Raw genomic sequence first — 15,937 nt, 5'->3', positions numbered from 1 at the left:
AAAACACAAGCGTTTAAAAAACGCGGAAAAAATGCGAAAAAAATTTGAAATAAAGTATTAGAGGCTAACTAGCAGCCGCGAGCACTGAAGGTGCGAAGCCCCTAAAGGGAGGTGTGGGAGCCCCCCCAAGAAAATTTTGAAATTTCAAGGACTTTTTGGGACTTATCTGAGACCCATTTTGCAATGACAAAATAAGACTGCTGCCACGCGGTTGATCGTTCGTTGTTTATGTCCGACGATATCTAAATCACTAGAACATGTTCATACTTAAATGAACTTGTCAATAAATGAACTTGTCAAGAGGAGCCCCTATCTATAACTTTCCAATCTATCAGTCAAGCCAAGCGTATTGCGCCTGAATTAAAACAATGACTACTTTTATTGAGCACTATTGCATGTATATATATTATTAATCAGCACAGTGGTTCAAGACAACAGCGGTGTTTCGCAATGATGTTTTATAAAAAAGATTTCAGAGATCGTAGCACCGGTTTTATGAGACGCTTTTACGGTCTGTTCTTTAAGTACGCCATGATCTAACATCAACCTTTTCCCCAAGACCCTAACCCCCCCCCCCCTATCATTTTCTCAACGGATCTACATCCATCTCAAGAGTGATAAATTTCCCATGGGCAAAGTGTGGTTTACCTTGAAAGCTAGATGTTGTTTGGAATAAGGACATTGCTTGAAAAATCATTTAATTCGTGACCTCAAAAATCCACAAGTTTATATTGTATATTATCTTTCTTTAAGAATTATTTTGTAGTCAAATAAGACCAAAGATATACATTTGTTTACGGTCCACGTCCAAAATTGTGTAGGGTAAAGGTAGGCTCGGCAGGGAAACTATTTTATATTTTCAAAAAAATATGTTTCACAATATGAAAAAATATTCAAATAAGGCCATCCCAAAATAATAATTGTCTGTTTGCCGTAATACTGACTCAACTTTTCAGAATAGGTAGGTAGAAATCTTTTTTAACAAAATTTTTGGGCAAAAAAAACAAATTTTTCACCTTTGTCCTTTTTTTACATGGAAACAATATCGCAACAAATCATCTACGTTGTGCACGGGAAATTTGTTTAATAGCATAGATTTCAAGAATTATTCTAAAATTATAACTTCGTCCAGAGCGTCATCTCTGTGTTAAAAATGAAACAGTACATTGAATATGCGCGCGCTTTTACGTTACCAGCTTTAAAATATAATTATATTTATATTATTTCTAATATACACTATTAGAATGAATGGCAGCTTATTGGAACACTGCCAGTTTCCTGGAAAACTTAAACTAGGCCACATGTCAAGGCATGTTTTCACGCGATGCACACTTGAATTCAAACATACGTAGCTCATACGTCGGTCGGCCGTTTTTATCAAAAATAAAATTTATTTCAATGAATCCCAGAAAAAAAGTTTCACTCGGTACCTTTGAAGTCGGGTCGGTCGGGTTACGGCAAACAGACCATCATTTTGGGATGGCCTAAAATTCATATGATGTCACATATCAGAGGGTGGCTGAATATTGGGTCTTGGAAACCTCTTCCAATGTTGGCCGCGAAGCTAAAATACCGGTACTGAAGAAATCGGCTATTAGATCGTTTTAAATCCAGGAATTTACCACTACAATATTCAGACCTCGACAGACCTTATAGTTTGCTGCTTAGTATTTTCAAGTCATAATAAATTACAATTTATTACAAATTCTATTGAAACAGAAAACACAGCGCTCATCATCTGCTACGATTATTCAGCCTATTTTCATGTCAAACGTGCACGCGTTACAGCATCACCCTTAGTAGTGTACTGTACGAGCTTGTGTGTGTGTGGTGTAGCACTCCGCATGCATGTGGAGGCCTCGTGTAAGTGAATATTCGCTTACACCTCAATTTCAAACAAAACAATCACCGGTTATTAAAATGAAACAATACCTATGGCGGATGTGTGAAATAATTACATCCTCACCAGCAATGAGCATTTGAAATTCGCACTACGGCACTTAGTCCAATGAAACGTACGCCATTCTGTGGCTTTCCCATAATTATTTTAGTAGCGCCGGAATTCCCCGTGTATCCCCAAAACAGCCAATCCCATTCGCTCACAGAGACGACGCCCCCAATCGAGGTCATTGCAATTCTATACGCGAGAGCTAAGAATTTTCCCGCCAAAAACAGTTTTTCATAGAATTTCAACGTCGTTGACCATGTCATCGACGGAGGTTCACCATGTCTTCAATCGCATCGATTAAACGTCGTTTAAGCCGAGAACCAATGAAACAAATGCTCACATAAAAAAAACGTACCGCGATTTTACATGAATTGGACCACCAACGGTGGAAATCTGCGGATTCGCAGAAGATTTTCATCCCTGGCTTGTGTACAAATTCAAACTATGGTCACTTTTGCTCGGCATGGTTTGATTGCATCCTGCCGAAGTTCACGCCAACAAAAACCTTGGCCGCATACCCTTCATTGATCTATTACACGATTTTCTGGGGGACAGGTTGCCACTAAAGGGCAACCAGTCCATATATTCAACCAATCAGATGGGTTGTTTTTCAGCAACAGATTCGTTCTATCAATACCAGTTGAAACTTATTCAAATACATCTATGGAAGGTTCCATTGCAGAACAACTTTCGTACAAAACAATAAAATATTGATAAATCATGATTTGAGCTACAACGAACTGAAGATCGGTTGCAAAATGGCAGCGCCTAGAGACGGCAAAAATCGTCCTTATCTTTCTAATATTTTAAAAACTACTGAATATAATAAAATAAAAGTTCTATTTTTTTTAAACTAGATTCAATCGTCCATCAAACGGCTATACTAAAATATGAATGCCACTTGATGGTTGAAGAAAAATTATGGTGGTCACCCAAGAATTTGACTGAATATCTCAGGCATGGGCGGCCACTCGATGGTCACGTATCATAAATAATGGTACCAACTACTCAAAAGTAAGCTACAGGTCTCTACCAAATATGACCTATTTGGGCACAAAAAGGTCGTGATGGGACAGCCATCTATGTTCTATCAACTTAATTTTTCTTATAATGACATACATATGAAATGGATATTGATCAAAGCATCTTCTGAATTTCCCTCAAAAACTTAACAAGAAAATTAACTTTAATAAATTATTTGACGCCTGCGAAAAAATGTAGAATTTCTGGGATAAGCTAATGTGGAATTGCAAATTTGAAATCGAAGTTTTAAGAAATTTGGGGAACTATGAGATTTGGCGATTGGGTAGATGATACAGTCTTCGACTGGTCTAATTTAAAAAAAAATTGTCAACTTGTGACCGACTTCGATTCACTTTTGCTCTAAGCTGGTCTGGAACTTCATTGCCTCCATGGTTGAAGAAAGAGCTCTTCTGAAGTCCGCTTCGAGCATATCGTGTAGTCAGCCGGCCCGGTCCCGGGGCCCGGTTTGGCTGTCACTCGATATCCTAGACTTGGGTCTGGGTTGAAGTAGACATCGTCATTTAAAAAACTTATTATTGTTATTCTGTATCAATTACCCATGTGTCTTGTATTTTGTATTTTCTTATTCTAAAATTTGTAACTTTATTGAATTTGGGAATTTCATCCCGGAATTTCAATGTAATAAGGATCAATAAAGTATTGAATTAAATTGTCACCTTATACACATGCCATCAGTGGACGCGGAGCCGTATATGACAGCTATGCTATTATAGATTGCGAATCTCGTGAAACCTGCATACCCCTAATATCGAACATATTTTCTAAAACATTTGAATATTGAAATTATTTGTTTACACGTTTTTATATAGACCGCTTGTAGCCGCCGATGAAATTCACGCCGGCCCTACTCAGATCGTAGATAGCTTCGTCATTCCACTAGCATCCCCATGTCAGGGTCTGACTTTTATATCAGACTTCCAAATCGTGTATACATCCGCCATTTAACCAAATAATCCGATTTACTTATCATTTCTATTTATGCCTGCCGCTGCTGATATAATCATACATCATTTACTATTACAATACGTCTTATCATGATATTCAATGCAATATAACATTTCGACGTTCAAATAGAGGTCATTATATAATCACAGGGAGCCATTCTACATCTTTATCAATAATATTTTGCCAAATAGCTTGTATGTGTAGACATAAACCTGTGACGTTTTGCACATCGATTTACGGTTGTTGTTTGTAAAAATACGCTGAATGGTTAACATTGTTTAGGTTTCATAATGGTAACGTTTTATAAGGCGTCAAAAAAGTGAGTAACAAGAGCTGATTTTGGCGAACAACAATGGCTGTGGTGTTGAAAATTACATATAATACTTTTAAATTTAAATATATTCCAGTGATGTTAAGAATTTGAAATACATGTTTAGACATGAGCATTCGCATGTAACATAATTTTAGAATGATACTGAACTAGAAAGTAAATGAAATCCTACTTCGATTTTGCTGGATAAAAACATTTTGCAATTTGGCCAGGGACTTTTATTTTGTACATAACAAGCGAATAGTTTGTTAATTCTAAGGTCATTAGGGCAGAGTTTCACTACACTTACCTGTGATCCTGTACCAGATGGCATCCAGTTTCCATCAGCAGACTTGTTTAAGAATCCTCTTGCATTGTCCTCAGCAGCTTTACGAAGTGCTGATATCTGAGCGGCTATATCTTCCTGCAGTTTACTGTTTTCAGCGAACAGTGGATCTTTGTCGCCGCCGCGTTGTCTCGCTTTCTTTCTCATCATTTCATTCTGTTGTTTACGTAGTTTGTCCAATTGTTTCTCTAATGCTTTGAGCCTTTTCTCACGTTCTTCTCGTTCACGTTCTAGTTTTTTCCTATCTTCATTACTCAGTAAAGGAATAGGTACGGCTTTCACAGTACGGATTTCTGACGGAGGTGGCGAAGGCGATGACTGACGAGGTTCCTGTTTTGGTGGAATAACTCGCCGGTTTGATGAGGATCTGTTTGATATTGGTAATTTTCTCAACATTTCTGCAGCAATTTCTTCTTTCGCTTTTTGACTCAAAGCTTTCAATTTTTCTTCCCTCTCCTGTCTCATCTCTGTATCTGTCTTTTTGCTACTATTTTCAGTGAGGACCCTTAAATTTGCAGATGATAATGTCATATCAGGAACCTCTGAACTTTCTTTAGAGGTTGGAGGATATGAAGTAACTGCAGTTGGTGGAGCACCGTAATATGGCTTATACTCAGATGGCTTATACTCAGTAGTTGGTGGTCCATAGCTAAATGGGAATGGCCCACCCAGAAAAGGAAATGGAGGAGGAGGAGGAGGTCCTTGATAACCAGGAGGTGGAATAAATCCAGGAGGTGGCAAAAATGGATTAAAGCCGGGTCCAGGAACCCCCTCATATGGAGGAAACCCATAGCCAGGGAATGGTTGTTGACCAACATCTGGAAATTGCGGCTTTTCAACAGATTTACTACGACTCCGGCTATGCCTCCTACTACCACTACGATGATGATCAGTAGGTCTGTTTTCGCTATGTCTATTTGTGCTATATCTACTCTTGCTATGCCTTTCACTATGACCGCTTTCGCTATGTCTGTTTTCGCTGTGTCTACTTTCACTATGTCTGCTTTCTCTTTGTCTGCTTTCACTATGTCTGTCTCGACTAGAACTTCGACTTTCACGTCTACTATCGCCATAAGTGCCACTGTGCCTGCGAATTTTTCTTTCGCTTGATGAGTGATCTCTTTTACGTACTGGGCTTCTACTTTGGCTTCTGTCTTGTTCAGAGCTCGATCTCTCAAACCTTTGATGGGAACTTGTATATTGTTCCCTTCTCTGAGGACTTGGGCTGCTGTCCTCTTCGCTTGAACTTCTTGACCTACTATATGAAGTTTTATATTCACGTTTCGAAGCCATTACATTCAATTTTGCATCGCGGATCAGGTTATTAACCATTGCTAACTGCTCATTTTTCAAAGCCTCACTCTCATCTTCCTCTTTTTTAGGAAATGCAGAATCAATTTCAGTTTTTGACAGGCCTCCAGTTAAAAATGATGCCATTTGATTAATCCCATAAGTGGGAGGCGTTTCTTTTTTTTCTTTTTTAATCCTTTCCTTGTTTTTCATATCTTGAATCTTTTTCGATAGGTCAAAATTGAAGCCTATGGATTTCAAAATATTTTCAATGGTTGGATCATGTGGCTTCTCTTCTTGTTTGGGAACTTCCTGTTTGGGAACTGGTGGCTGTTGCATCTGATACATTGTTGTTGGAGGAAAAGATGAAGACGGATTGGTACCAGGTGGAAATGCAGTTCGATTCATGGAACCAGAATTACTGTCTGAGTCTTCGAAAAATCTCGAAGAACCACTTTCAAATGGAACGTTACTACTATTGTAAGTTGATACAGGTACAGGTTGCTTCGATTTAGCCAGTCCAGGTCCACCATACAAGAACATTTCTTCATCATCAATATCATCTGAATATACACTCAATCCGGGGAGAGTTCGAGATTTTTGTTGGTCATCTAGTACAGGTAATTTATTTTGGGATGGCGGTGAATCACGTACTATTGGAAATAAACTAGTTCTAGTTGGTTGAGGCTGTAGCATGTTTGTTTGGCTCATTGAAAATGGAGTATGACTTGCGTTGATATTAGTGAGAACGGCCTCGGGATTAAAGTTTGCTGCAGCTGCAGCTGTGACCGCAACAGGTTGAAAACTTGACTGAAAAGAAGGACTCGTACTGCCATTTGATGATTCATCACCATCTAATCTTTTCGATTTCAATATTGATTTCAATGGCTTTCCAGGATTTGCTGAACTTTGAGCCTGAGGGGAATCAACTGGCAGTGCTGGACGTTTAGCTGAAGCTAATGTCGATAAAACAGGACCAAGAAGTTGAGCAAGTGCGGTGTTCTCAGGGGCTATTCCTTCAATCACTGATGTATCGATTTCAGAGGGTACAGTTGATAGATCATCGTCCCAACGACTGGTGATTTTCTGCGGTGACTGCTGATGATAGTCTCTGTTGTAGTCACGATTATCCCTGTCTCTATTAATTCTATTGGTATCACTGCTTCTATCCCTGTCTCTGTAATAGTCTCCACGACGTGAATCCCTATCATGTCTATTCGGCGATGGTCCAAGTCGTTCTTCAATTGGGCGTCGATTACTACCACGTCGATCAGGGGACCGTCGACTGCGTTCCTAAAATAACAAAATATCATAGTATGAAAAGAATACATGCAGGTAGCAGTCATTTTTTCCCCTCTTTTTACCTGAAAAAGTGCCCAAGCATGAATTTATTTCAGTTATTCTTGTGAAGTCTGATTTCAAAATCAGAAAAAATACATTGGGAAGTCAGAAAATGATCTTTTTTGTCTGAGTTAGTCCGAGTTTGCCATGTCTGATCTAGGTGTGGGTTACTTAATATGGGCATGTCAGGGGCATATCCAGCCGCTGTTCCTGAGAACTACTCAGTACAGTATCACAGCACCACAAAGAGGGGCGCAAGGAACCTCCCTCAGAAATTTTGAAATGTTTATCTGCCAGATGCAATCTGAGCATTTTTCATGATGTCATATTTCATTTTCCACATATCCGAAATTATGGGATCCTATTAGGCTACATAAATTGAGCTTGGGCTAAAGGGGCACTCGTACTTTAGAAGAGGGCACTATACGCGGAAAATGTTGAAGAAAAGGGCACTTTTTTGCCAAATTTTTAAAATTTTAGGGGCACTTTTGGTTTGGAAGATGGCACACGACATAAGGATAAATGTGAAGACGAGGCAATTTTTGCCGATTGTTAACAATGAAGGGGCACTTAGCCGTATTCTGTATAATTGTTAAGGGGCACTTTTAAAGATTATAGGGGCACTAGGCGAAGTTGACGACAACCATTCTTTCATGGGTTCGCCAGCTTCATTTTTAATCCGCATGTGTTGAAATCTTGTCTCGAATTCGTTTATTCTGGATTGCTCTGCTAGCCTCTAGACGCCCTCTAAAAGCCTTTAAATGGTACCATATTTACAAAATTTTCTGGGGGTGGGCCCCCAGACCCCCCTCTAAAGACTTTGCGCCTTTGGCGCTCGCATTGACCTGGATACTGGGTGTGCCCTAAGATCAGAAAGGTGCCCTTAAATTTCCTTCCAATACTGTCTACCCATCCCCCTGGATCCGCCCCTGGTCATCGCGCAGCGTCATTGCCCGAGCGACCGGAGGTCGCGAGCGGGGGGAGCTCGAGTATGGAACGTGTTTCATGCAATAAACGTGACCATTGTTACGACGTAATCTAATTGCGGCACCGTAGTACATTTGCGACGTGTCTATTTTTCATCGCGTCTATTTTGCTGCGACATGGGAAGTTTGTAACGACGTAGCTTATTTACGTGAAGGTTCCATAGTTCACCATAAGGTGGTGCCACGGCATTATTATTTGAAAGACAATTTTTTGCCTAAGTCCAGAATGATTGCAATTTTGAAAATATCCTGATTGATCTCTTTGCTCAATCACCAAAAGATCTTGCAGTTTTTTGCAAGAAACTTATTAAAAAATTGAATTTGTCTACTGAATGACTGCTCTCATTTTTATTTTTCTATAGTGTTATATTTAAATGTATATCTCTATGCATGGATAGTTCTAATTAGTTACTATGTTATTTTCTGTTTGTTCATTTAAACAAGTATATTGTGTTATTGAATTTGTAATTTTTTATACTGTGTTATTCATCTCTAAATTTTGTGTTGGCCCTCTTATACCTGTAATGGGTTTGAGTGTAAATAAAATAAATAAAGTAAATAAAATAGATTAAGTTAGAATCGATCGATGCTTGGTTATTGGAACAATACCTAGCCCCGAAAAGAAGAAGCTGAGAGATCTGAAATATCCAAAACCTTGAGTTGTACTATGTTGTGCCAAAAAGAGCGATTTGATTCAATTAAATTCTAACTTTATTTTATTTTCTATCTATTCTAAAATAAAACTTAAACCCATTACAGGTATTAGAGGGACCCAGCACAAAGCACAGATTTCAATAAACGGTAGAAAATTTACATATTCAATAACACAATGAACTAATTGTTTAAATGAACAGGGAGGTTGAAAATACAGTTTCTAGTTTGAGTGGTATGAAGGTTGGAGGTTCTAAACTTGCACAAGCTTATTGCGAGAACGAGCGTTAAATGAAAGTATTTTTTGATATATAATACCGTGGCGCCGCCTAACGGTGAACTATGGAACCTTCACGTAAATAAGCTAGACACGTCGCAAATATACTAGTACGGTACAGCGATTATCCTACGGCAGAGAAAATATACACCGAATATACTTTGGTGCATCAGGTATCTTACGTCGAAGAAAAGATACACTGACGCGAATTAACTACAATGCAGCAATTATCCTACGTCGTAACAATAATCATGTTTATTGCATGAATCGCGTTCCATACTCGAGGGGGTGTTCCCCTCGTGTTTAGAAAATTTTCTGAAAATTTACCATTAATTGACACAATTTCCGCGAAGTTGAGCCAAAAAATCAACTACTGAATTGAATTGCGCCGGTAGCATCTGAAAAACGGTCACAGTCCCGGACGCAGCCACAAGTCTAAAACCCGGCCTCGGCCAGAGGGCAGATACACGGGCCGGTTCTGCGTCCGCGATCGCTTTTTCTGTGTTGTGCGTATAATCAATACAATGTTTACAATTCAAATAGATACAATTATTGATTAAATTTGTACTGTCTTCTTGAATGGAGATCGGAAAACACATATAATGAATGCTTATACGGTTTGCAGCGCTTTTATGGCCACTGTGATCTACCGATCTTTCTTTGTGACCCGGATTTACACTGTTTTCAAGAATGATGGAAGTGAGTGGGCATTCAGAATATAAATTGCCCATGGGCAAAGTGTGGTTTACCTTGAAAGCTAGAGGTTGTTTGGAGTAAGGGCATTGCTTGAAAAAATCTTTTTAATTCGTGACTTCAAAGTTCTAGAAGTTTATATTGTATTTTATCTTTCTTAAAGAATTATTTTGTAGTCAAATAAGACCAAAGATAAACATTTGTTTATGAGCTACGTCCAAAATTTCGTAGTGCGTAGTATTAGATCGTTTTAAATCCTGGAATTTACCACTACAATATTCAGACCTCGACCTATACCTATAGTTTGCTGCTTAATATTTTCAGGTCACAAGAAATTACAATTTATTACAAATTCTATCAAACAGAAAACACAGCGCTCATCTTCTGCTACGATGATTATTCAGCCTGTGATCATACCAAACGTGCACGCGCCAAGCAGCGTTACAGCATCTCGTAGTCTGTATGAGTGTTTGTTTGTGTGTATGTTTAGCACTCCCGTCCCACGCACGTGGAGGCCTTGTGTAGTGAACCTTCGCTTCACTTCAATCTCAATCAACACAATCACCGGGTATTAAAACGAAACAATACCTATGGCGATATGTGAAATAGTTATATTCTCGCCAGCAATGAGCATTTAAAATTCGCACCTAGTCCAATGAAACGTTCGCGATAAATGGCTTCCCCATAATTATTTTAGTAGCGCCGGAATTCCCCGTATATCCCAAAAACAGCCAATCACATTCGCTCGTAGAGACGACGCCCCCCAATCGAGGTCATTGCAATTTTATACGCAAGAGCTAAGAATTGTCCCGCCAAAAAAAGTTATTCGTCGAATTTAAACAGAGTTGACCATGTCATCGACGGAGGTTCGTTATGTCTTCTATCGCATCGATTATACATCGTTTAATCCAAGAACCAATGAAAACTAGGGGTCCAGGGACACCATGCCCACTTGGGAAGTGGTTTCAAATGCTCAACAATCAAACAATTTCAATATTCAACGCCCTCTGGTGACCATATACAAAAACCAATGACCTTGAAACTCGATACAATCATAAAACATGTCAGCAGCTACGATTTTGTAATTGATTGTGATAACAAAAAATGCCTCGTTACTAATTTAATATGGAAATACTAAGTTAATCTACTATTCAACGCCCCCTGGTGACCATATTCAAAACCCAATAACCTTGTAACTCACCATATTCATAGAACATGTCATGAACTACAACTTTGCAATTGATCATGGTAACAAAATATGCCTAGGTACCAATATAATAAGGAAATACCAGGTTATTCTACTATTCAACGCCCCCTGGTGACCATATAGAATAACTAATTTCCTTAAAACTCACCACAATCATAGATGATGTCATGAGCTACAACTTTGCAATTGATTGCGGTAACAAAATATGTATTGGTACAAATATAATATAGGAATACTAAGATATTGTATTATTCAACGCCCCCTGGTGGCCATATACAAAAAACAATGAACTTGAAACTCACCCCAATCATAGAACACGTTATACGCTTCAACTTTCTAATTCATTGTTGTAACAAAATATGCTTAGGTAACAATATAATGTCGAAAAACTTTTTCCCACCTACGAATGAGTACTAATGACACCAAGATGGCCGCCAATTGCGTCATAATTGGCGGATCAAAAATACCTGTCTCAGGTATAAAACATCCCTTTACAAAGAATACCCATCACAAATTGCAATGAGAAATGGCAAACCAGTAGGAAGCTACAGGACCTAGAATTCTGGCCAAAATTGACATTTTTGGGCACTAAAAAGGTCATAGGACGGCCATCTTGAGTCAGATGGACCCAATTTTTCTTATGCTGATGGGCCCTTGGTAGATTCAAATATATTTGAAAGATCAAGGTAATTGATCATATCGTCTTCAAAATTTCCCTCGTAAACTTCGAAAATGTGTAAAAAGTGCTGATTTTGGCGAACAACAATGGCTGCCAGTCGGCCATCTTGATTCTGATAGGGCCAGTTTTTGGGCTGAAGATGTGTCTAGGGTAGATACATGTATAAACCAAATATCAAGACATTACCTTGAAGCGTCTTCAAAACTTCCCAAAATAACTGGATTCCGTCTACGGACGGACGAACGAAAAGTGAACGCAATAGCCCGCTGGGACTAAAGTCCCAAGTGGGCTAAAAATGCTCAGATAAAAAAACGTACCGCAATTTTACATAAATTGGCTCAATGCCAACCTCATACTGCTGACAAAGGTAAACCAAAAAAACAAGGGCACCTAGAAAAACCAAACTAGGGGTCCAGGGACACCATGCCCACTTGGGAAGTGGTTTCAAATGCTCAACAATCTAACAATTTCAATATTCAACGCCCCCTGGTGACCATATAAAAACAAATGACCTTGAAACTCACCACAATCATAGAATATGTCAGCAGCTATGATTTTTTAATAAATTGTGAAATATGCCTCATTACCAATTTAATATGGAAATACTAAGTTAATCTACTATTCAACGCCCCCTGGTGACCATATGCAAAACTTAATGACCTAAAAACTCACCACAATCATGGAATATGTCATGAACTACAACTTTGCAATTGATCATGGTACTAAAATATGCCTAGGTACCAATCTAATAAGGAAATACTAAGTTATTCTACTATTCAACGCCCCCTGGTGACCACATAGAATACCTAATGTCCTTAAAACTCACCACAATCATAGACGATGTCATGAGCTACAACTTTGCAATTGATTGTGGTAACAAAATATACATAGGCACGAATATAATACAGAAATACTGAGTTATTGTATTATTTAACGCCCCTGGTGGCCAAATACATAAACCAATGACCTTGAAACTCACCAAAATTATAGACCACGTTATGGGCTACAACTTTCTAATTGATTGTGGTAACAAATTATGCTTAGGTATCAATATAATGTGGAAAAACTTAAATGAGTACTGATGACACCAAGATGGCCGCCAATTGCGCCATAATTGGCTAATCAAAAATATATGTCTCAGGTATAAAAACATCCCTTTCCAAAGAATACCCATCACAAATTGCAATGAGAAATGGCAAACAAGTAGGAAGCCACAGGACTCAGAATTCAGGCCAAAATTGACATTTTTGGGCACTAAAAAGGTCATAGGACGGCCATCTTGCGTCCGATCGACCCAATTTTTCTTAAGATGATGAGCCTTTGGGGGATTCAAATATATGAGAAAGATCAAGGTAATTGATCGAAGCTGATTTTGGCGAACAACAATGGCTGCTAGTCGGCCATCTTGATTCTGACAGGGCCATTTATTGGGCTGAAGATGTGTCTAGGGTAGATACATGTAAAATAACTGGATTCCGTCTATGGACGGACGGACGGACGGACGACAAAGGAACGCAATAGCCACCTGGGACTAAAGTCCCAAGTGGGCTAAAAAGTGGATGGTTACGCCAAAAAATTTCAAAGGGCAGAATGTGCAGAAAAAGGGCACCTCACCACATCGAAATTCAGGATCTTAAATTTGTATTTCTTAAAGCCTTTCAGATTGCATCTCAGACCTTCAATTTTTCTAGATAATCGAGTCCCTACAGATCGGTCATACCTGGATATAGGCCAAGGCTTTTTAAAGCAGAAAATTCCATATGTCAAGGAAGTGTCGGCTACATCACTTTTATCCCAATTACAGTAGACTCCTCCTAAATTAGTCCGTCAATCACGGTTATCTGTTAAATTGAGTTAATTAATCAGCTTATCATGGGTTCCAATTCGGCAACCGCCTAATAGGCTGATAAAAAGATCCTGCATTCAATCAACCATACTAAATTAGCGGTTTCTTTAAAACGCAGAAATTGGTGTGTTAATTTTAAGGACAATGTTAAGGTTTTTCATTAGAGCTGCATACAAACAGATTTTTTCTACGGCTGCAAATAAACGAATTAGACCTTCGAACTCACTCTGCTTGCTCATTTACGATTTCTTATCTACTAGTACGGTTGTTGAGGATATAAACATTTAGGCCTATGTCCGATCAGCGGGTTATAAAACCAAGTTTTGTTCATTGTTTTATCTGTTAATCTGTGGATGGAAACGCTCGCAAATTGATTTGAGTGTTCAATTGAGAAAAAATCTTTTGATTTTTCAAGGAATCTTTGAATATTTTGTAACCACGGCAATGCATTTTCTATCCTTTTGACGAGTTTCAGGGTTATCTTATCCGTAAATGATTTCCAGAGACGCAGAGTATCTATTAATGAGTAAGGTAATATAAACATTTTCTTCAAAACCGTTGTCGGCACTCCTTTGATAGTCTTTCAGCATTTGGTTTCAAATGAATTCTTACACAGATTCATATACCTCACTTTATTGATTTCATTTCAAATCATTTAACATGGCTCATAACAATTTTGAATTTGGCTATGCTATCTGCATAATTCCAACAATGCAGGATAGGCCTAATTGAAAGTTAGCGTTACTTCCAGGACGAATGAGTTACCTTTTCTTCGCGTCGGGTTTATTCCAACAACCGAACTGACGTCACTAATGCATGCGCAGAATTGTTGGACTTCCATAGAAACAAGAGAAAATTTGGGATTCGAACACGGAACCCGCAGCATGCGACCTCAGTGCTAACCCGCTGTACCGACGTGGCCAAGACACGGATCCTTGAACCTTTTAACTATTTACAGGCCCTAACCTAACCCTAACCCTTCTCCTATGACTAAAATTCTAACCCTACACTATCCCTACACCTAAACCTAACCCTATCCCTAACGCATCTTCATAGGCCTACCCTTAAAACTAGCCATAATGCCTATTTATTCTCATTCAATTTGTGCGATGGCAATGACGTCATCGGTGACCTTGAAATCGCACGAGGTGTAGGTCGTGTTATCAACCATACCGGAAGGTAACTTATTCGTCCTGGAACTAAAAATAACCCTAGCTGCAATTAAGTTGGATAATGTAAAATTCAATTTAGCTTTAATCTCCATGAAATTAACCAATTTCTACGTTTCTGTGTTTCGAAGGGTCATCCTTATTACCGAGATGACGTATTTTACCGAGATGAAATGAAATATAGCATAGGCCTATTTATTATTCCTTATTGATTTTAACACTTGAAATCATGTCATATACCTTCTAGAGTCATATTTTACATAGGCCTATTTTTTTATTTTAAAAAATTTTGACTTCAAATATGTAAACTCGGGTAGCAATAAAATTTCATTGAATTTGATTGATCGACGATCTCATCTCGGTAAAGTTAAGTTATTTTTCTACAAAAATATCCGACAAAATATGTAAAATATCACTCCAGCAGGCATTTATAACTGATATAATATGATTTCAATTGTTAAAATCGATAAGGAATAAATAAATATGTTATGTTTAATTTCATCTCGGTTCATCTCGGTAAAATACGTCATCTCGGTAATAAGGAAGAAACTACAAAATTAAACGTACAACTTCTCTTCTAAAATATCAAATTGCCCATTATTTCTCAAAATTGAAGGACAATCGACATTTTGCATAAAGGAGTTTCAAGCACCTTCGAAACATCTTCGGCTTAGGAGTTTAAGGGAATCAATGAGGAATCATGAATCCTGTGGCATAGACAGTGGATATATATGGGCAAAATCTCTCAAATACATTTTTCCGCTATCAATTTCAAAGTTATTCTATATTCGAGTGTCCGTGTGCGTAAAATTCAAGTTTCACTTACACGGTCCTCTCTTGATGAATATCGGTTATCAGATGGGGATCTACGATCTCTACGGGATCGAGCAGTAGACGATGATGATGACGAAGACCGGTCATTGGGTATGGTTATTCTTAAGCCTTCATCGACATCGATGTTTTCCATTCCGTTTTGATCGCTGCTCCTCTCTCGATCATCTCTACCTCTACTCCTGCTGTAGGAGGACATCGTCTGAGGGTTTGTTGTGCGTTTTCTACTTTTCTGGATAGCTTTTAGCGTGCGTGATTTTTTTCTCAGGGTCCAAAATTAAGTCGAATTTTACCCCTTGTAGAAGAAATTCATCGCCGATCCTCGACTTCTTCAGCGCGCGGACAATGGCGCCGAGAGCATCGACGCCGATGTT

General features: G+C 38.6%; 1 protein-coding gene across 1 annotated transcript in view; it reads right to left on the bottom strand.

Annotated features, from left to right (window-relative positions):
- Nucleotides 1-15,893, bottom strand: part of LOC141915344 (uncharacterized) — a 36,956-nt gene extending 21,063 nt beyond the window's left edge. Inside the window, exons 1-2 of the mRNA XM_074806838.1 lie at nt 15,559-15,893; nt 4,558-7,176 (exon numbers count right to left, since the gene is read on the bottom strand). Of these exons, the coding sequence (XP_074662939.1) occupies nt 4,558-7,176; nt 15,559-15,762 (2,823 nt within the window). The 5' untranslated portion in view covers nt 15,763-15,893. The remainder of the gene's footprint in view (nt 1-4,557; nt 7,177-15,558) is intronic.
- Nucleotides 15,894-15,937: the final 44 nt, after the last annotated feature.

This window comes from Tubulanus polymorphus, chromosome 1, assembly GCF_964204645.1.
Source record: "Tubulanus polymorphus chromosome 1, tnTubPoly1.2, whole genome shotgun sequence".
Taxonomy (NCBI): Eukaryota; Metazoa; Nemertea; class Palaeonemertea; order Tubulaniformes; family Tubulanidae; genus Tubulanus; species Tubulanus polymorphus.
This window is presented reverse-complemented; position numbering and strand designations above follow the sequence as displayed.